Source organism: Podarcis liolepis (assembly GCF_965112155.1).
Source record: "Podarcis liolepis genome assembly, chromosome: 1".
Taxonomy (NCBI): domain Eukaryota; kingdom Metazoa; phylum Chordata; class Lepidosauria; order Squamata; family Lacertidae; genus Podarcis; species Podarcis liolepis.
The window spans coordinates 134,884,934-134,906,478 of NC_139554.1; the positions used below are offsets into that span (position 1 = coordinate 134,884,934).

General features: G+C 45.0%; 2 protein-coding genes across 11 annotated transcripts in view; one reads left to right on the forward strand and one right to left on the reverse strand.

The window, feature by feature from the left end:
• Positions 1-945: 945 nt before the first annotated feature.
• On the reverse strand, positions 946-19,652 carry LOC310693163 (uncharacterized protein C21orf58). 9 transcript variants are annotated; one of them, XM_083474873.1, is made up of 10 exons: positions 18,946-19,646; positions 18,159-18,335; positions 16,118-16,175; positions 15,346-15,452; positions 13,483-13,635; positions 10,284-10,398; positions 8,335-8,474; positions 4,816-5,024; positions 4,131-4,199; positions 1,597-1,772 (listed from the first exon to the last, which is right to left on the reverse strand). In XM_083474873.1, exons 2-9 carry the CDS (start codon positions 18,216-18,218, stop codon positions 4,157-4,159), a joined length of 885 nt encoding a protein of 294 aa, XP_083330999.1. In that variant the 5' UTR covers positions 18,219-18,335; positions 18,946-19,646; the 3' UTR covers positions 1,597-1,772; positions 4,131-4,156. The 9 variants fall into 9 exon arrangements, 8 of the variants coding, with proteins under 8 accessions (XP_083331005.1, XP_083330999.1, XP_083331000.1 ...); XR_014519026.1 differs by having other exon boundaries at positions 4,802-5,024; positions 18,159-19,646; XM_083474874.1 differs by having other exon boundaries at positions 15,346-15,419; positions 18,159-19,646.
• An 859-nt stretch (positions 19,653-20,511) lies between these two features.
• The window catches only part of PCNT (pericentrin), an 80,430-nt gene continuing 79,396 nt past the window's right edge, over positions 20,512-21,545 (forward strand). For both annotated transcript variants that reach the window (XR_014518536.1, XM_083471475.1), the window contains exons 1-2: positions 20,512-20,676; positions 21,190-21,339. Coding sequence is in view for 1 of the 2 variants with exons in the window: in XM_083471475.1 (XP_083327601.1) it covers positions 20,635-20,676; positions 21,190-21,339 (192 nt within the window). In the remaining variant the exon portion in view is untranslated. The remainder of the gene's footprint in view (positions 20,677-21,189; positions 21,340-21,545) is intronic.

Here is a 21,545-nt window from a genome sequence, read left to right on the forward strand (position 1 = left end):
TTTTGGCATTCCTTAGAAGGTCTGGTGGCTGTGTGGCGTTCCCTTGAGTCACTGCTCTCTCACTCTCACTCTCTCCCTTCCCTGAACTGGATTTTTCCTGTGCTCCACAAATTCAAAAATAAGGGCAAAATGTGCTTCTGAGCTGGTGGGTGTATGATTCTCCTGTATGGAGCCTGGACTCCACCCCCACCCCCCAATAGGAGCCAACTCCTAGGGGCTGAGGTCCCTCCAGGGACCCCCCCCCCCATAAAATATTTGAGAGGGCACAAGTTTGCATAAAATTTGCATACTTTGTGTCCTGCAAATTTGTGTCCTCTTTTACAGATGGAGGGTGATTATGAGAGATCCTGGCAGGGTTCACTACATGCAGGCCAAGCATCCACCTGGCCCTAGTCCACTGGTCCGCTCTCTTTGCCAAGCGATCTCACTTGCCTGGGCATTCGGCTGATTTCCCCGATATACTGTTGTTGTTTTATAGAATATTTGAATAGGCTGACATTTGTTATGATATGCTATATCTACTGTCACCATTAACATTTGATCTTAACTACTTGCTGTGTGCTGATGTAGACCTGCCCAGACAACAAGGGAAAATGCCCTGCAAAAGACACATGTAGGGGGCACATGTAGATAAATGTACCCTGGGGTTCATGGAGCAAAGTTTGTAGGTTCATGGAAAGACACCCCCCTTTTCCTTTGTAGCACAGACTCCACAAGTTTCCCACATTAGCGCAATTCCCTTGTTAACGTATTTACAGTACTAGCAAACTGAATGGGGTTTCTCATCTTCACTATGGGGAATCGTTAGCAAAAACTCACTAAGGAAACGGCATTTGCCTTTTCTTCTTCTATATTCTTCCTACTTGGAAGTATTACCAATAAAACAATGTGATTTGAACATGATTCACCCACACTGAATCTAATAAAGAAGATCGCAAACCTGAACTTTTCTATATAGACTGTTGTTGTTGTCTAGTTGTTTAGTTGTGTCTGACTCTTCGTGACCCCCTGGACCAGAGCACGCCAGGCACTCCTGTCTTCCACCGCCTCCCACAGTTTGGTCAAACTCATGTTAGCAGCTTCGAGAACACTGTCCAACCATCCCATCCTCTGTCATCCCCTTCTCCTTGTGTCCTCCATCTTTCCCAGCATCAGGGTCTTTTCCAGGGGATCTTCTCTTCTCATGAGGTGGCCAAAGTATTGGAGCCTCAGCTTCAGGATCTGTACTTCCAGTGAGCACTCAGGGCTGATTTCCTTCAGAATGGATAGGTTTGATCTTCTTGCAGTCCATGGGACTCTCAAGAGTCTCCTCCAGCACCATAATTCAAAAGCATCAATTCTTCGGCGAGCAGCCTTCTTTATGGTCCAGCTCTCACTTCCATACATCACTACTGGGAAAACCATAGCTTCTCTGAGTTATTCAAGCCCCTTCGCCATGACAAGGCAGTGATCCATGAAGGAGATATAGACTGTAGTATAGTTTAAAACCTATGTATAATGAAACCTTTGTATAATGATTGTATTCTTTGGATGTATGTAACCAATTGTGTAACCATAAATACAACATACTATGAGAATGAAACCAATAGCTATGTATCAAAGATGCTAAAACTTTATTGAAGCAAACTGTAAATGGATACAACTCTTCCCTTAAGCAAACACTGCCCAATGTAATCTTCATTTACTGCATTCCTTCCTTATTTCAGGTCACAAGATTGTTGTCCGCTTGCCTTCCAAGAAGGGGTTCACCGCACTCTTAATCTCATTTCATGCTGTAAAGAAAAGACTCCTTGCTAAATAGTTCTCACCACACATCTGAATGCCAGTTGTAGCAGATCTACCACTTACCACCAATTAATAAAGTAGCAGACTCACCCTGCTTACTGCCCCAATTAAATATTGCATGCACACCTTGTGGTAAGCCCCTTAAATGAATTTCTACCTTTTACCACATTGCATCTTGCGGGGGGGCGGGTCTTTTGTGAGGGAAAACATAGGGATTAGAGTCTTAGGCAGGAGTCGGTTAAACAAACAAGAAAAGTTTTATTAAAAAGGAGTTTGTGAAATAAAGTTGGTTCAGGAAATGCATTCTTTCAAATAGAAGTTAACTTAAACTAAATATAAAGATGTCACTTGCTTCTAGAATAGGTGGTAAAAGGCTTAACTAAGTTTCTGCTAATTAGTTGTTACTGGTGTTACAGTCATACCTCGGGATGAATACACTTCAAGTTAAGCATTTTCGGGTTGCATTCCGTGGCATGTTACTTCTGGGTTTCGCCGCTCACGCATGCGCAGACGCTCAGAATGTGTCGTGCGCATGCGCAGAAGCGGTGAATCACGACGCGCAGACGCGTGTTAAGTTCGCTTGAGGATGCGAATGGGGCTCCGGAATGGATCCCGTTCGCAACTCAGAGGTACCACTGTAAAATTAAGTAATTTTTGCACAGCACAACTTCCTTCACAGATTCTTTGGTTCACAAGTGAGGGGCACTTTTCCTCAGTTCCCCTCTTTCTTAACAATCCCACTCCTGAGGTATTTGAATTAGCAAAGCAGACCCAGGGGATCCCCACACCCCTCCTGACTGGAGTCCATATTACCACATCTTCTCCCTTTCCTGCCTCAGACTCAGCCTTCCAGGTAACTCCTGTCTATCTTCCCCAGACCCTCAACTCAGTCTCCCCATCTAAGTGGCAAGGCTCCTTCCTCTGGCTATGGATAGTCTCCTCAGAGCAGATGTTCCAGTCAGATCTGAAACAGTTCTCCCTCGGACAAATCCTCTCCTAAGCCCTTTCTCCCATCCCAAATCCAGCCCTGAAGGACTTCTCCCTCAGAAACAGCTCCTCTTATTTTCTCTCCAAAAGTGCTGGCTCCACCCCCTCCCGCCTGGCTTGCTGTCTAGGTATCCAATGCGAGAGAGGCTCCCGCCTTCTGGTGGAGTTTCTGAGGAAAAGCACCACCGAACTGGTCTGGCTCTGCTGTCTGTCACTCACACCAGTCTTCAATTCTATTGTTATTTCTAGAATCCTGCTATCAACTCCAGAGAAAACCCTCTTCCTAATTGTCATGCCTGTCAAATGTAAATGTATTTGCACGCTGCATCTTTACCTTGCACCTGTGTACCTTTTGCAGCATCTCATTTCACGTGTAATATGATGAATCTCTGACACCTTATGCTGCCCAAAATCCTAAGCTATAAGGCTCCCTGCTCATCTTTCGACAGGGTTCTTTGCTGCTCATCTGTAAAGACCCAGTTGCAACTAAGAATAAAAGATCAGAGCTTAAAGCTGCCTTGCTTCACTTTGATTGGTTACGATCAACCCACTCTTTCCAACCTCAATAGACCCACAAGGGGTCTCAAACCTCCCTTCATATTTTTACAACAGTGCTACTGAAATGTTTTATTATTTTTAACTTCTCTTTCATTGATTCACTGTTATTCACCCATGAATAATGCTGAGGCAAGATGCTTACCTCTATGGGAAATTACAGGCCGGCTGAGTTTTCAGCCAGCTCTGAAATCTTTATTAAAAATGTAAACAATGACCTTATTTCTGAAAAGCTAAAAGACCAGATCAGGAATAGTTAATAGTGAAGTGAGAAGTGAAGTGAAAGCATATTGAGTGATGTGTCAGTTGAATTGTCATCTGAAGTGGTACCCAGAAGTGGACCCCATTGCTGGTGGGGATTAAGGTGAGGATGTGGGCAGCTAAAGCATCTCTGGAGTAGATAGTTTAAGATGCAGGGAGGAGATCTCTACCCAGAACTGCCAGTTTCAGCCATTTACTGTCAGTGAAACAGCCAAGTACCCCCTTCTGGTGGGGTCAGAAAGATGATCCCAAACAATGTCAGTCAGATTGGACAGTTCTGAATTATGCACACTATCCCTGAACACATACAGCTTCTTTCACCCATTTACCTTCTGATTTAATTATCTTCCCAAGAAAGGGGTGGGCTGCTTGCCACCCACTAGATGCCCCAGTCATTGCTCATAAGGCTGGCTGCTTTAGAAACGCCATAACTTTGATCATCATCTTAAGACTTATTATGACGTGGGCTCCTGGACTAATAGGCCAAATTCACATGGAGAGAAGGACCAAATATGAACACAGGAAGACTGTGTTCTGGTTACCTTTGCTAGTCAGGCACTGTAGAAGTCTACAAACCCGGGGGTAATCCAAGCAGTCCATTGGTAGGTACACTTGGAAGACAGAACAAGCCATTAGAAATATGCATTCATTGCAAGGAATTAATTTATACATGCATCCTTGCTTTATCATTTAGAAGGCACTTAGTATGACACTTAAAAACTGCGGCATCCTATATATGAGTTTGCAGAGGGCTGGGAGCTCATATGAGACCTGGTGCCTGCCTTGACAATTGAGCCAAAGTAGCCTGAATTGATTACTTTCTTAGTTCTCAAAATAATGTTAGGTATTGTACAGTGGTACCTCAGTTTTCGAAAGTCTCTGTTGATGAACATTTCGGTTTTTTAACTCTGTAAACCCGGAAGTAAGTGCTTCGGTTTTTGAACACGCCTCGGAAGTCGAACATACCACATGGCTTCCGCTGAGTGCAAGATCCTGAGAGCTAGCTGTCAGCTATTGACTTTTCAGTTTTCAAACATTTCAGATCTTGAATGGTTTTCCGGGAATGGATTCAAAAACCGAGGTACCGCTCTATCTTTGTGCCTCTGTTACAGCCAGTAACAATATTGAAATAAAACTGAATTGGGAATACTGTAAGACACCAGCCGCCTTTCTAATGAAACCATGTTCCTAGCGTGGCAGCCTGTTGACTTACATATATTGACTTACACATACGCTGCAGATGTTGGGATGGGCAGGTGATGTAAATCAGGTGGGAATCCTCCCAGTGGTGTGCCAAGGCTAGGTTGTATCACGGAAGGGCCCATGGAAAAGCCAAGCTGAGATGGGATAGCTGGCATCCCTGGAGGTGTGTAGTGATGATGATGCACTGTTGGGGGTCGTGACTTCTCTGTTCTTACTAGAAGCGGAGCAGTCAGCTGCAGGTAGATAAGAAAAGGAAGGTGTGTTACATTCACCCAGCTGTTGGGATAGGCAAGAATAAGCTTCAGATTCTGAAGCTGATCTAGTCTGTAGCTTTTTGGCTTAAGATCCCACTATGTTTTAGCCCCACAAACAATTTCAATAAACCACTGGCCTGCTTCCTCTGCAAGAAATGTCAGGTAAAATTATAACCTTTCTTGTTGCAAGGTATGCAGTATATTCCTCTTTCACTTGTTTTATTTTTTGGGATCAAAGATCTTAGTAAAATCAATACTTCTGCATAGTAAGAAATGTTTTCCAAACAGTTGGTAGCTAATTTCTGCCTGTTTCAATAAAAGACACCTTGCTTGTCTTTTCTTCCATGCTTGGATTGGCAAGGGAGCAGAGCAAGTTGAACACATTAGAGGAGGGATTGGGAATCTCCAGCATCTGTGCCAAACCTAGCCTGCCAGGGGTTCAACTTTGACCTGTGAGGCAGTTTCCCTCAAACCATGCCCACCTGCCCCACACCTTAGATGTGGGGAAAGGACAGGTGAAGCTGCTAGTGCACAACTGGGAGCCTTAAAGTGCGCTCCCAACTCCGCACTGGAAGAGAAAGCAGGATTCGGCTCTATTGCCTATCAGCTGATGGGTAGTAAAGCCAAAGTCTCCTGGAGTTTCCCCATGGAGAATTGGCTCACACAGCAAGTGCCTACAGAAAGTAAACTCAGTGCTACCAAACCGATGAGCAGTCTGAAGCCCAGGTGATTTAAAGCACTGTGCAAGGGTATTACTTGGCCTGGAAGGCTGGGATCTGAGGAGAATTTGGCCTGCAGAGCCAAAAATGTTTTCCCCTCCTTCTTTAGAGATTAGCGTGGCTGCTCTACTAATCTCTGCCCAAATGCCCAGGAAAACAAAAAAGTCTTTGCCTAGTACCAAAATGATGACAATGTTGATGCCAGGTGGGTCTCCCTGGGAATAGCATTCCATAGATGGAGAGGCTACTACATAAAAGGCCTCTCTTTTCATCACAAACTTCTGGATCTCTTCTTGGAGGTGGCATGCAGAGAAGGGTCTCAGAGAATAAACTCAGGATCTGGGCAGGTTCATATGGGTAAAGGTGGTCCTTTATGTGTCAAGTCATGAGCTGCATAAGGTTTTAAAGGTCAAAACCATCCCTTTGAATTCAGTATATAAACCAGAGGTACTCAACCTTTTTATACCTACCGCCCACCAATGCATCTTTCTTGATGGTAAAATTTCCTTACCGCCCCCCAGTGCTCGATGGAAGGAGGATTCAGCTTGTGCCGTAGAACCCCCTACCGCCCACCTAGAATCCTGAAACGCCCACCAGTGGGCGGGAGGGACCAGGCTGACAACTCCTGATATGAACAATTGACAGCCCGTGCTGCCAGGTCAGAGCTTGTGCTATATGTTCATGCCTCTCTCAAAGAGGCACAAAGCACCACATTGGCACAGCCAGTGGTCCCCTCCCTGCTAAACGTTAGCATCTCAGCTCCAGGAGTTTCTGAATGAGATGGATTATCTAGATCCATTTCAATCTGGTTTTAGTCTGGATTTGGTAATAAAATCATGATGCCTTCCAAATTTCATACAATCATAGAGTTGGAAGGAAACTCAAGGACCGCCTAGTCCAACCCCCTGCAATGAAGGAATCTCAACTAGATCATACATGACAGGTGGCCATTCAACCTCTGCTTCAAAACCTCCAGGGAAGGAAAATCCACTACCTTCCAAGAGAGACTGTTCCACTGTCAAACAGCTCTTACTATCAGAAAGTTATTCCTGATATTTAGTCAGAACCTCATTTCTTGGAACTTGCAGCCATTGCTTTGAGTCCTAGCCTCCAGAGCAAAAGAAAACAAACTTGCTCCATCTTCCATGTGACAGCCCTTTAAATATTTGAAGATGGTTATCCTATCACCTCTAAGTCTCCTCAATACAAATCTTTATTACGGTCATAAACGAGCATAAAAGGGTGGGATACAGTCATTTAAAATCTGAAAAGTGTTTTGGAAAGCTAAAAGGTATTAAAACAGAAGGTGAATATAAAAGTCTATAAGAATTTAAAAGAAGCTAGAAGAAGGCATTGGGTGGGTGTGGAAGAGCATAAAAGGTTGATGTATAAAAAGACTTTAACTATTAATTTACAAAGCACTCCGATATGTTCATTAAATCTGGTTTGTGGCACAGGTCCTCCTCCGACGAATTTTGAGCACTGCTGTGCAGAATCTAGCAACAGTGTGTGTTGTAGCAGGATTGGTATCTGAGAGCATCAGGGAGGTATAGAACTGCCCCTGGTGCTTAGGAAGTAGTGGGGAAATCAGGCTAATACGAGTGTCTCTGTAGTATAGGCACCATTTCTATTTGTCCCGAGTCACAGGGGTATTGTCTCTCCAGGTAGTCAATCTTTCTGTATCAACCTTCAATAATGGCAGAGGGGAGGGCATGACACAGAGCCAGGCTAAAAGCCCTTCGCTGTTTAGGAACTTTGAGTTTAGTTAGATATGCCATGGGGGGGGGGGCAAAGTACCTGGTGGATTCCTTGGCAATAAAAGTTGGAGTCCTGGCTAGATCCAACTGGTGCTCTGTGTCTACTACGTACTGTTTAATGAGAGCTTTAGCCTGATCATATCCCATGTTAAGTGGAAGACCTGGAGAGAAGCCCAGGGATGAGATTTTAGTTGCCACTGCCTGTTTCCACGTGGATTGAAAGTCATCGTTCATAGTTAGTGGGGCAAGGCCATGGGGAAAGAAAGATAGTGTAAGCCAATAATTGACTATGGTCACCCACACTCTAGCCTCCACTTTTGTGAAGCCTGTCTCTAGTCTTAGAGTAGCATTAGAGACACATTTTGGAACATGAAGGACTGACCTTAGAAATTTGGATTACAGTGGTACCTCGCAAACAGTGGTACCTGTAAATTTGGATTACAGTGGTACCTGAACAAACCCAGCTTCCCCAACTGTTCCTCATAAGGCTTGTTTTCCGCACCCTTGTCCTCTTGGTCACCCTCCTCTGCACACTTTCCAGATTGTTAACATTATTTAAGTAACAATTACACGCTGCGTGGCATGGAGGGGAGGAAGAGCTTCTGTGGAGCTCATAAGCTCTCTTTTCAAATGTAGACTTTTTTATTTGTTATCCCCACCACCACCACCACCAGTGGCTGTGCTCATTGGCCCTGAGCTGTTTTGTTTCTCTGAATTTAACTTCAAGGACACCTTGCGAGTTATTGCTGATCTTCTCCTGACTCCCGCCTTGGCAATCAGATAACATTTAGTGTCCTTTAAAAACAAGTTTACCTGTTGTCCATGGTGAAGCACGGGAACTCCATGCCCACCAGCTGGTGAATAGGCAGGTGGTGGCAGAGATTTCAACATCATGTTCTGCATAATAATCTGATGCATCTGTGCATTTTGCATTAGCATCATTTCCACCATATCTAGGAAAACATGAAGATCAGGATCAAGAGACAACACTCCGCTTACTATAGAGATCACAACAGAATGCTAGGGAGAAGCAGCCTTCATCTTTTCAGCTCAGAAGCCTTTGAATAACACCAGCCCAGCAGCGGCTCTGTCTGTTTCCTTTGTATTCTAAACTATGAAAGATCAGCAATATAAGTAACTTGGAGTGATTATTTGCAAACTAGTAATCAGGAATAAAGATGCCTCTAGAATTCCTTCTATCTGTGGAATGGCACATACTGCGTAGTTGTAGACAACAGGTCTGCCAGAGGTTGGGATAATGCACCCAGTATATATACAAATGTGTGGCAAGCAGTGCTTTTTCTTTTTTAAGAAAAAAGGTGCCAGTACTCACCTTGAAGTTGTTACAGTAAGTGTCACACCTTTAACTTTTTTTTTTAAAGGTGCCAGTACTGTATACCTTTGCATATCCCCAGGAAAAAAAGCACTGGTGGCAAGACCAGTCCTTCACTATGCAGGAAAACAGATGCAAAGAGCTTTAACTGTATTTTCTTGTAACTGAAGTGTCAATCTATATGTGATGCTGAAAATCGATGAAGCATCTCCTGATCTTTTCTGTCCTCATGGGAAACACCCCAAATATCCAATTTTCCCAACTTCCATACATAGGAAAGAAGCTAGGATGGATAGTTCTGAAGGCAGCCCATCCCTTCTAGTCCAATAAAATTCAGACTGCCCCACCAGCTGCATAAAGTTTTTTTCAAAGTTGGGAGTTCCTTCAAGTATCTGCTATGTCACACCTGGTTTGGCCCTAGAAGTACATTCTTAAAATGGAGATGGAGTAATTGGCAGAGGAGGAAAGGGACTAGCCATCAATGTCTTTCTGCTCATCAGGGGTAAATGGTAGAAGGTAAAGGACCCCTGGATGGTTAAGTCCAGTCAAAGACGACTATGGGGTGCAGGGCTAGTCTTGCTTCAGGCCAAGGGAGCTGGCATTTGTCCACAGACAGCTTTCCGGGTCATGTGACCAGCATGACTAAACTGCTTCTGGCACAATGGGACCCTGTGACAGAAGTCAGCGAGTGCATGGCAATGCTGTTTACCTACCCGCTGCAGCAGTACCTATTTATCTACTTGCACTGGTATGCTTTCGAACTGCTAGGCTGACAGAAACTGAGACACAGCAACGGAAGCTCACACCATCACACAGATTCGAACCACCAACCTCCCAACTGGCAAGCCCAAGGGGCTCAGTGGTTTAGACCACAGCATCACCCGCATCCTGTGTCATAGGGGTACCCAAAGAAAAACAGGAAGAGATCCTGGCTCTCCCCTTACTATGATTTGACTTTCCTACATACTTCAAGGGTTCACTCTCTGCTTTCCTTGCATGGAAGCATTCAGCAAAGTTTACATCTCCATTGTACTATAACGCTCTGAAAATGTGGTGCAGTTAAATAAACTCAGAAATAAGTTTGGTTCTATGTGGGCTGCCAGCTTGCTTCAGTTTGTAGCAAGGCACACCTTAGTTCACGCAGGCATCTCTCCATGCTATGCTGTACATGCAGGAGGGATGATGTGAGATGGAAAAAATGCTCGGCAAATCTGAAAAGGGCCTCACAGCCTGTTTCCATGCCTCTTTACTCAAAAGTAAATCTCACTTAATTCAGTGGCTCTTAATCCTAAGTATACACAGGGTTGTAAGATGTGCTGTAATTCTCTGCACATTTAACCTACGTCTACCCAGAAAAAGCCCCCCCCCCCCCGTTTTCAATGCACCCAGAAAAAGTCCCCCCGTTTCCAATGCATATGGGATTGCCCACCTTCCTTAATACTGCCAGAGCGAGGGCCTGGGCAAGGCTGCGGAGGTGGAATCTGGGTAATGAGCGGTGGAGGCTGAGGAATCTGCTGAATAATGGTTGCTGGCTGCTGAGGCAACTTGAAAAAGAAAGGAATCAAAAACAAAATAATAACTGATCAAAGTGTAGCCAAAATCCTAGACTTTGATTAAATCCTGTCAGTACTCAATACACTAGGCAGCAAATACTGTAAACTGATACATATTTTGTGTTCAGTTCATTATTGGACTGATCAAGGATTATTATTTTTTACAGTTTCTTCTATGTCTGGTTTGCACGGCATATTAAATCACCATTAAACTTAGAGGCATCATCAATAACTGCTAGAGAAGTTTGTCTTTTTCCAAGGATTCCTTTTTTGGTGTGTAGACAGAACAAAATTGGTGTGTCTAAGTTACAACAAAACTGAGCCTCCCTCAACTTACACACATTTAACTTGTGTGCATTCAGCATTACATGTGTAGTAGAAAAATTAAAAAAGCAAAAAGCAGTGGAAAGGGGGGTGGGGTTCTAGAGAAACGACTTGGCAATCCCACCCACCCTTGAACCCAATGTGTTTTGACTAGCTTTGGTCATGATTCCCAGAATGTAACTGCCATGTAAATTGCAGGCTTGCTGTATTCATATTCTAGATTATTTCTGCAAGCATCAGTGTCTCCTAGAGTGGACATTGTTGGCCTTCACCTTGACCCATGGCCATGCTGGCGGTGGGAGTTGGAGTTCAACAATGGCGTACATGGGTTTCCAGTCTGTTTCCAGGCTTAATTCAAGGTACGTGTGCTAGCGTTTAAAGCCATAAACAACTAAGCCCCCAAGTATCTTAAAGACTGCCTCATGTCCTATAGTCTCTCTCTCAGGTGTTAACTGACTTCAGGTGGTTTCCCCACCCTTAGAAGTTCAGGTGTGATGGCGGAAGAGGGCCTTCTCTGTGGTAAGTCCTTGGTTGTAGAACTCTCTCTCCAAAGAGATGTATCTAGCACCTTCACTGTTTAGCTTGCCTGACTCTGCTTTTGTCTAAGAGTGGGACTTGTCCTCTTACTTCAACACCTGGCAAGAGTCATTTACAGCTAACAATTGCAGAACAACACGATCCTTTTTTGTATAAAGCCACAATTATCTGATAGTTAAGGGGTTGGCCCAAAGAACAGGAGGATTATGCAGCTACCAAAAAGGAATAAAACATTTTGTAGGTCCTATGTGAATGTTAGAATCCTATTTGTTGCCTCCTAGATATGGGTCCTGCAGGGATCCAGTAGTGTTAGCTATAGATACACTATCAGAAAGTACTTTCTCTCATACTTTTTATATTATGTGTGAAAGCTATTACAGTGGTGCCCCACAAGACTAATGCCTCGCAAGACGAAAAACTCGCTAGACGAAAGGGTTTTGCGGTTTTTGAGCTGCTTCGCAAGACGAATTTCCCTATGGGCTTGCTTCGCAAGACGAAAACGTCTTGCAAGTTTGTTTCCTTTTTCTTAACACCGTTAATACAGTTGCGACTTGACTTTGAGGAGCAACTCATAGAACGCGGTGTGGTAGCCTTTTTTGAGGTTTTTGGTGATTTTTGAAGCTTTTCCAAAACTTTTCCGACACCGTGCTTCGCAAGACGAAAAATTCGCTAGACGAAAAACTCGCGGAATGAATTAATTTCGTCTTGCGAGGCACCACTGTACTATGTGTCAGCTTCAGGTAATCAGCTCCCCCCCCCCCCCGGCAGTAGATAAGCAGAACAAAGAGAAAGGAGTCTTCTTACTAATTATAACCTTTAATGATCACAGTGAGAGAACAAAGAATCCATTTCCTGGGAATGGCGGTGCTCCCAATTAAGAGTTCCACCCCTTCCTCCCTAGTCACCCATGTCACGGTAACCTGAGCTCCTACCCTCTGTGCTTTCTGTCCTGCCACTTTATCAGCTCTTCCTGACCTTGGGGAGAGTGGATGAATGCTTTCCAGAGACAGTGAATCTATTAACTCTCTCTCTCCCAGTGCTTCTTCTCCTAGCTGTTCCCCGTCCAGTATTTCCCAGCTTCTGCCTTCTGAACTATGTCCCTCTGCAAACCACTTTTCCAAATCTATACTGTGGTACTTCGGGTTATAAACTCCGCTAACCCGGAAGTAGTACATCGAGTTGAGAACTTTGCCCCAGGATGAGAATGGAAATTGCTGCAGCGAAAGCGTACCTCAGGTTAAGAACATTTTCGGATTAAGAATGGACCTCTGGAACAAATTAAGTTCGTAACCCGAGGTACTACTGTACTGTCCTCCTGCTCCTGGGAAGATTCAGGATCCTGATCAGGAGCCGGAGGAGGGGGAGGCTCCCACCATTCCTCCTCAGCATAGTCCCTGACACTATGTTAGATAATCTGAAAGCGAAAAGTTTTTAAAAAATATTCTGCTATAGATTTCCCAAGCCAATTCTAAGTTTTACATTTACATTTTACATTTAGTTAGAAATTTTGACTCAAACAAAGTTGATCTAAATATTTCATGTGAAAAACTCCATTATTACACCTGTGCAAGTATGCTTTCACATGCACAGTGCTGGAGCTTTCATCTGTTAATAGGAATGATCAACACCAGGAAATTCGGGCCAGGAATTTAGACAGGATTATCCACTGCCAGGTTTCTGTTAATGAAAAAATGCATCATTCATCTCTGTATCCATCATTTGCAGTTCCAAACTGTATAGTTCTTTTTTATAATTAAAAAAGACAGGACCGCCTCTCCTGGTATGTCCCACAGAGGAACCTATGGTCTGCAAATAAAAACATCCTGAAGGTCCCAGGCCACGGAGAGGTTAGGCTGGCCTCAACTAGAGCCAGGGCTTTTTCGGTTGTGGCTCCGATCTGATCTGTCACAAGAGACTAGGACCCTGCGGGACCTGGCATCTTTCCGCAGGGCCTGCAAGACAGAGCTATTCCACCAGGCCTTTGGTCAGGGCCCAGCCTGACTCCCTCCTCTGGCAATCTGCACAGAATTTTGCTTAACGGTTGCCATCAATTTGATTTTAATTAATTTTTATAATGAAATGTTTTTAGAATGTTGGATTATTTGATTGTTTGATTGTTGTTAGCCGCCCTGAGCCTGGCTTCGGCTGGGGAGGGCAGGATATAAATAAAATTTATTTTTATTATTATTATTATTATTATTATTAGGCACTCACTGTCTGCTGGATAATCCTTGGCTGTTCAGGTGGAGGAGGAGGAGGAAGAGGAGGAGGAATTTGGTAGAAATGTTCTGGTTCTGGTCTGAAGTGCTTCCTCTGGAGTCTTGGCAAGCCACGTGGTAATGACAATTCTTCCAGAACATTTTGCTCCTACAATACCAAATATATAAGCTTTCCTTAAGAGGAAAAATGAGTTATGTTGCATTTTTTTCTAATTCACAAACCTTGTTATGCCAAGTGTATCAGTGAGAAATGAAAAATTTAACTATTTACTAAAAATATTTAAATTTTTCATGACATAGGAGACCAGTGACTGCACTTCCCAATTCCATTAAACATTAAAGCTGGTATGAGAAATTCTGGATTTGATAGGAGCAATGAGAGCATGGTGGGCCAACAATATTTGTGTCTACTGAGAGACACAAACCACTGAGATTTTACCCAATGCACGGAATGCCATCAAGAATGAGAAGCCCAATGGGTTTAACATAAGCCAAATGTGAAAAGCAAAATTAACTTATTCAAATAAACAACATAGCTCAGGTCCAGTAAGCCCAGTAACTCTCGCCAGCAGATCTTGCCCAATGAGGCAGTTGTGAGGACTGAACATCCCAGTCTTCCCACAGCTCCCTAAGATTCCTCCTCCCCTGCATCCTTCCCAAGCAACTTCTCTGTCTTGTCTGTCTTTGCTCTGTCCTCTTCATACCTCTGTGGGTTCTGGGAGACCAGGGAGGAGGGAAACTAGTCATTGCAGGAAGGGGAGACCTCTGGCTTCTTCAGCAGCCTGCCTGGTCTCTGCCTCTTGCCCTCCCCCAGCCGCCTCCTCTGCCTCCGATTCTGGACTGCTCTCTGCCACAGCCTCTTCCTGCTCACTAAACACTGTTGCCTCTTCAGGTTACACCTCCTCCTCCCAGTCTTCTCCCTCATCCCACCACCAGTCCCCTGGCTCTGAGCCTTCTTCCCTTGGGGGTCCCATCCACTCCTCCCACCACTCCTCTGCATCCAGCCAATCCATGGCAGGCAGTAGCAGAAGGAGACGAAGCTAACTTGAACCACATAAGTTTTAATTAAGTTGAACTGCTGTACAGCTATGTGCTTTGCCCAGACTGCGGGGTAACATGTTGTCTGCCACCCCAGCCTCCAAGCAGTGAGAGATTCCAGGGGTTCCAGGCACTCACACAGGGTTCATGTTTCCTTTTGGGAATGAGGCACAGCGGAAACTGTGGTGTCTTTATATGTTTCATTTACACATATATACAACCTGAGCCTATGGTGGATGGGTTCACAGCATTGACATCCCAAGAAGGTCTTGTTTCTCCCATAGCCACAGCCTTGGATTCAAGCAGAATTCAGCTACGGCTTTCTCTCTGCCTTTTCCAGCCAGCAACTTTTTTGCATCTAGCTCCTAGCTCACTCAACAGCAGACTCTCAACTCTGGCCTTTTGTCTTTCTTTCTAACTAACAGACAGTTTGGGAAGGAGCCCCCCCCTTCTCCCCTCCCCAGCATGCAGCTACTCCTTTGTTTCCTTAAGGACCCATCTTTAGCCAGCTATTACCAGGCTGGTCTGGCTATTCCATGCTGGAGCCAAGAATTTTTCCCTCCAAAGAAAACTCTCAACAGCATCCTCAGAGACTTCCAAGAGTTTAACAATCTGACCTTATATATATGTGTGTCTCCTCAGAAGTAAGTCTTATCGAGTTCAATAGCACTTACTCTCAGGTACTCTCATTTAGGAATGCAGGACTGCAGCCTTCATGTGTTGGAAGAAACTTCATAGTACTGAATCATAGAAATGTAGAATTGTACAGATGGAAGGGACCCTGAGGGTCATGTAGTCCAACCCCCTGCTTGAAACATACCCTGAGCTGCTGCAGAAGATCCTTTCTTCGTCTCAATGCACTTTGCAATGCATTGCCATGGCTGCCGTAATTCCCTGCAAAAACAGTTGGAAAGAGTCTGCCGTCTCCTTTAGTTTTAGAATTTTTCAGTAATTTACAAAACAAAGGAAAGGGGGATAGATAAAGGAGGGAGAAGAAGGCATTTAGTTGGTGGTTCATTTATGGATCCAATTCAAGGCACTCACACTAGTATTTAAAGCCCTAAATGATTCAGGCCCCAAATATCCTTCCCTACAGACCCTTCCGGGAGTTCCACCACCCTCAGAAATTTGGGAAGCAGCAGCCTGGGAAAGGGCAATAACAGTGGGAGCCCCTCTGTTCTGGAATTCTCTACCCACAAAGGGGTGTCTGGCACCTTCATTGTGTTGTTTCATATGCCTCTTAACCCTAGTTTTGACACCCAGGATGTGTGCTCTCTTATGTTTCTTATTCTCTTATGTTTAAACTCTTTTTAGCACTGTATTTTAAAGTTGTTCTATCATGTCCTGGGACCACATGTGAAGGTAAATAATCTAATAAATAATGATAATATAGGGTGGGTTTTCATTGCCTTCCTCACCATCAGAAGTCCTATAGGCCCATGGATCTGCAGAGAATGGAATGCAAAGAAAGTTTGCCACAATCCACATCTATCCCATAGTAAATGTTGAGAAATCCTGTTTAATGCATTTTCCCTCAAACCAACATTACAAATTGATTCATATGGAGATATGAGTGAGCTTTAACTGCTTACTTGCTGCAGAAAAGGAAGATTCCAAATCATCGATGTTTTCACGTTCATTTTCTAGTTTCTGTGGATCAAAGCAGAATGAGGATTAACAAAAAATTCAGAACCTCAGCTTTGACTGTCAACAATTGAACATCACAAAACCTACAAAGATTTGTGCAATCTGTGCGCTGTGAAAGTGGGAGTTGTTAGCACTAGTTTCTGTTGAGTCATAAAAAGGTAAAGGTAATGGACCCCTGACAGTTAAGTCCAGTTGCGATTGACCCTGGGGGTGCGGTGCTCATCTCGCTTTACTGGCTGAGGGAGCCGACCTTTGTCTGCAGTTTTTCCGGGTCATGTGGCCAGCATGACTAAGCCGCCTCTGGCAAAACCAGAGCAGCACGCAGAAATGCCATTTACCTTCCAGCCAGAGCAGTACCTATTTATCTACTTGCACTTTGACGTGCTTTCGAACTCCTAGGTTGGCAGGAGCTGGGACCGAACAACGGGAGCTCACCCCATCATGGGGATTCCAATCACCAACCTTCCGATCGGCAAGCCAAGGCTCTGTGGTTTAACCCACAGCCTCACCCGCGTCCACCAGAACCCGAACCCCTCTCCTGTAGCTCCTTCTTGTCCTAAGACAGTTCTTTGCAGTGTGCTTGCATTCCTTCTTAGGATAGAGTGCTGGCGTATGACCCCAGAGACCAGGTTCAAATCCCCATTGGGGAACTGTGGGCCAGTCACTGCCTAACCTACTTCACAGGGTTGTTGTGATAATAAAATGGAGAGAGGGAGCTCTGTAAAGAAAAGGTGGGATATAAATGTATTGATAATTTATTTTCTATTATTTCATACAATTTTTATACTGCTGGATTGTAAAAAAAACAACCCTTGTTTGCAAAAATACATTTAGATCTCACTTTTCCTCCAAGGAGCTCCAGGTGGCATACCTGGTTCTCCTCCTGCCTGCTTGATCCTCACAACCCTCTCAGGTGGGTGAGGTGGAGAGAGAGAAAATGACTGGCCCATCTTGGTCGCCCACTGAGCTTTATGGCTGTGCTGGGATTTGAAGCCTGATCTCTGTGGTCCCAGTGGCGTAGCGTGGGGAGTGCAGGGGGGGCCGGCCGCACCGGGCGCAACATCTGGGGGTTAGGGTTAGGGGGTGCAAATCCATGGGTTAGGGGGCGCAAATTACTTGCCTTGCCCCGGGTGCTGACAACCCACGCTACGCCACTGTGTGGTCCTATCCTATTCCAGCACTTCATCCACTAGACCAGAGCTTTCCCAACTTTTCATGGTGGTGACATGATTTTGACATGCATCACTTCACAACATAGTAATTCAGTTTCACTAGCAAACCAGAGGTTAAACCAACTTCTTTCCAGCTCTGGGAGGAGAGCGGGGAGCGTTTGTGTGACACACCTACGCACGGCAGCCGACACACTAACGTGTCGCGACACACAGTTTGGAAAGCTCAGCACTAGACTACCCTGGCTCTTTTCTGTGGCGTATATAGGGGGAATTCTTGAGTAACTTATGGGATTGTGTTAGGCGAGAAATTAGGCAGGTCTGGGAGGATGAGTGGGTGAACATGGTTTTAGTAAGCTTAACATAGAAAAAAGGCTTTGAGAATGAAGGAAATGTGGGAGGGGAAATAGCTAAGACAAGGCCTATTTCAAAACATAAGCAAGTCTCAATATAACCAAGGAAGGTACCCCATGTTCAACTAGGCAGATATTAACTTTTATATTAGAAAGTTGGGAAGTTGATGCATCATGAATAAGGGTAGACTGTCAAAATATATTTTAAAATTGTCCAGTTGCACCTTAGAGACCTGCACACTTCTTCAGATACACACACACAATATGGACATCACATATTAGCTGTCAGGGTTTGTAAACTCCTTTGCTGATCAGCATGGATGGATACAGGGCAGAAGAGTTAACTAGTTAAAAATCCCGCTTTGGATATTTTTGCTTTGCCCACTACCAATTTAGTGCTAGTTTGCAAAAACAATAGTGTTGAAAGTTATAACCTAGATATGACCTTAGAAAAATTACCTTACCTTCTCAAGGAGTTTGAGTTTGAGTCGAGTCATGTGATCAGCCACCTCCGAGTCTGTCATCCTGACAAAATTTCAGGGCAACAGGCTCTTCAAATCACAAAGGACAGTAGTTTGTTTTTAAATGCTTGTTGCTTCTTTCTTCCTCCAGGCTCTTTGTCGAAATTTTCCATAAAGTCTCTGTGATAATTTCAGTGCCAAATTACAAAGGAAAAGAGAATCCTTTCAAATACACAGTGTCTCTTGCAGTATGCACAGCATGGTTACTAAGATATTGCTCTGCTTGAACAACAGCAGCATTTTCTCAGTGGTTGCTGGCTTTCCCCATACAAAGTCACTAAGCCCAGCCCTGTGCGTTGCTAACATGCTCCTATGAATAACTCTGTTGAGCTCAGGTTACTCTGTAGCTGTTTGCATTGTCTGTGACCTAAACAAACTCAGGCACTAACCTGGTTCATATGAGGTTTGGTCAACTGAAAGAAACAAAAAATAAAAATCTATTTGGGTGAGGCTGTTCTTGATTCTATCAAATCAAATGAGGGTGTCAAACTAAGTATTTTCCAACCATCACTTAAAAGTACCTTAATCTAGGCAAGCCTCAAGGAAAGCCCAAACAGAAATTGGATATTGAGATAGCTCAGTCGGAAGAGCATGAGACTCTTAATCTCAAGGGTCATGGGTTTGAGCCCAACGTTGGACATGAGATTCCTGCGCTGCAAGGGGTTGGACTAGATGACCCTCATGGTCCCTTCCAACTCCACAATTCTGTGATTCTGTGCATTAGACGCACCAGATCTTTCACTTTGCCAGATCTCCCTCTTCCTTCAAATTTCCTTTCACATGAAGTCACTGTACAACACAGGCAACACTTGTTTTGTGCAGGGTTTCTGTTCCGGACCCCCACATGCGTCAGCAGAGCCTAAGTCCGTTCTGCCAATTTTCATGTCATTTTTACGACACTTTGGGGCTATTTCCAAGTTCGGTGCTATGCGCATGTGCATGATTGTGTATCATTCGGACGCACCTAAATTGGTCCTTACCTGTACAGAGAAAATAATGCATACCTTTTGATTCATTAATTTATTGTTACAAACTGAATAAAATCAAACAGTAAAAGAGGCTCCAGCAGATTGTCTTGAGCTAGCTGGTTCCATCTGGCAATATAGGAGCAAGTATAGAACTTCACGCTGTGCATAGAGTACAGTGGTACCTTGGTTCTGAAATGCCTTGGTTTGTGAACTTTTTTTGGAAGCGAACATGCTCCATTTTGAGTGTTATACTGACAATTTGAGTGCCATACTTCCATTTTGAGAGTTACACTGAGGTCTGTCTGTTTTTGCTATTTATTTTGCGTTTTGTTTTTGCGGCTCATTTTTTGTTTTTGTGACAGTATGGAACCCAGTTCAGCTATTGATTGACTACAGTACATTGTTTATTGCTTTTATTTTATAGATCAATGGTCTTGTCAGATAGTAAAATTCATGTTAAATTGCTGTTGTGTTGTGTATTGTTTATATATTGTACTGTATTGTTTTTTCTTTTTCTTCTTTTCTTTTCTCCTTTTTGTAAGGTTTAAAAGTAATAAATTTTTTTTTTTAAAAAAAAGGAAGGGGGGAGAGCCAAGCAGCAGGGCCAGCCCAAGACATCTTACTGCTCCACGTCCAACCCCCAGCCTTCCCTGCCGGTCTTGCCTGCATTTCTGCCAGCCCCGTCTCCACAACTGTACCCCCACTGCACTGCCAAAGTGCATTCCCGCTCTTCTCAACCTCATTTAGTGTAATAATAATAATAATCTAAAAGAAGTTTTGAAAAATTGCACTGCGGTTTTCCTTAAAATAAAAAAGCTGTTTTTATATTTAATCTGTTAGCTGCCTTGAGTCTCTGTCAGGGGAAAATAGAAGCCTCTCTGACACCCCCGGGGGGGGGGAGGGGGGCTCCGGCCATTCCGGGCCGAAAGAGACGACGGCGCCCGCGCGCCCGCCCCTCAACGCCGCTTCCCGGCCCGGGCGCAGAGCTCGGAAAAGGCTCTTTCCATCCTCCGGAGAGGAGAAGCAGCCGCTGATTCCCCCGGCGGGGACCCGGGAGGACCAACCCGCCTGCCGCCTCACGGCTCGCCGCCCCGCCAGGATCGGGCCCCGTACAGCAGCCCCGCCCCCCGCGCGGTCACATGGGCGATCTGGGCGTCGCTTCCGGAGGAAAGGGCGGGACACAAAGTTGAATCGGAGTTAAAAAACACTACACGGCCGCGCATCCGAGGCCTCATTGGCTACTGGCGCTGCTAATCGGCCGTCAGCACGGGCGCCCGGCGGGCGGCGCCAGCGGGTTAGCCGCCTCTCAGGGCTCGTCTCGCTATTGGACAGCGGAGTTCGGGGCGAGGCAGCCCATTGGCTGAAAGTTTTTTTCCAGCTCCGACGGTTGCGCGGCCGTTGAAGCGGGCCTGAGAAGCGGCGTCCTGAGGGAGCAGCGGCCGGCCGTGGAAATGGAGCGAGAGGCCGGTGGCGGCGGCGGCGGCGGCCCGGAGGTGTTTCTTTTCTCCGCTCGAGGGTCGGGGCTGCGGCGCTTCTGGGGCTGCGGCGGTGGCGGAGTTCCAGCGCCCGCCTCTCTCTCGCTGAGGCCAAGCGCCTCACAGCAGCAGCGGGCGGGCCGGAGGCTGGGCGCCCACAAGAGCCGCCGTCCGTTGGTTTGCTTGGCGTTGGTTTGCGACTACAGTTCCCATGATTCCCGGCCCAGGGACCGCGCTGGCTGACGGGAGTTGTAGTCCGCCTTGCGCGCAGAGCATGTCCCGACCAAAGGGGGGAGGGGCGCCCCAGATTCATCTCTCCTCTTCCCCCAAGAATGACTTGCGCACCTTTCTCCTTCAACCCGCCACTGCAGATTGTTGAAGACTCTCCAGGCCCTCCTAATAAGCATTCCCTTAAGTCTCTGCAATAGTTCTGCCCTGCACCGATTTTTGTTTAAGCATTCTGAACAGATGGTGATGCATTCTTTAATTATACTTTAAGAAAGGTCTTTAATGATATTTTCTTCTCCCTAGGTTCATGAGCAAGAACATTATTGTGAAATACGTCAACTAATTGTTCAGCATGAGGAAGAAATCAAAGAGTTGCACACTAAATTAAAGGAGCAACAACAGTTGCTACAAAAAATGGAAGCGACACACAAAGAAGAGATGCAGCAAGCAGAGGTACAATATTAGCTACAGCAATAATTCAAAGGTCCTTTGCTGCTGCAAATACATATGAAATAGGTCATTTGAAATAAGTGAACACAGGGAAGATTATAAACTGAATCCTAAACCAATATCATTTTTTAAAAAAATAATCTGTCAAATGTTCACAGTTATTTGCCTATAGAATCAGAAATGCAGAGTTCTAAGGAAATAGGAGGATC

Coding starts and splice junctions, on each gene's coding strand:
- LOC310693163 (XM_083474873.1), bottom strand. CDS start 18,218: ATGACAGACTCGGAGGTGGCTGATCACATGACTCGACTCAAACTCAAA. Junction 5,025..8,334: donor TGCTTCACCATGGACAACAG/GTAAACTTGTTT, acceptor ATCTACCTGCAG/CTGACTGCTCCGCTTCTAGT. Junction 4,200..4,815: donor CCAACATCTGCAGCGTATGT/GTAAGTCAATAT, acceptor CTGTCTTCCAAG/TGTACCTACCAATGGACTGC.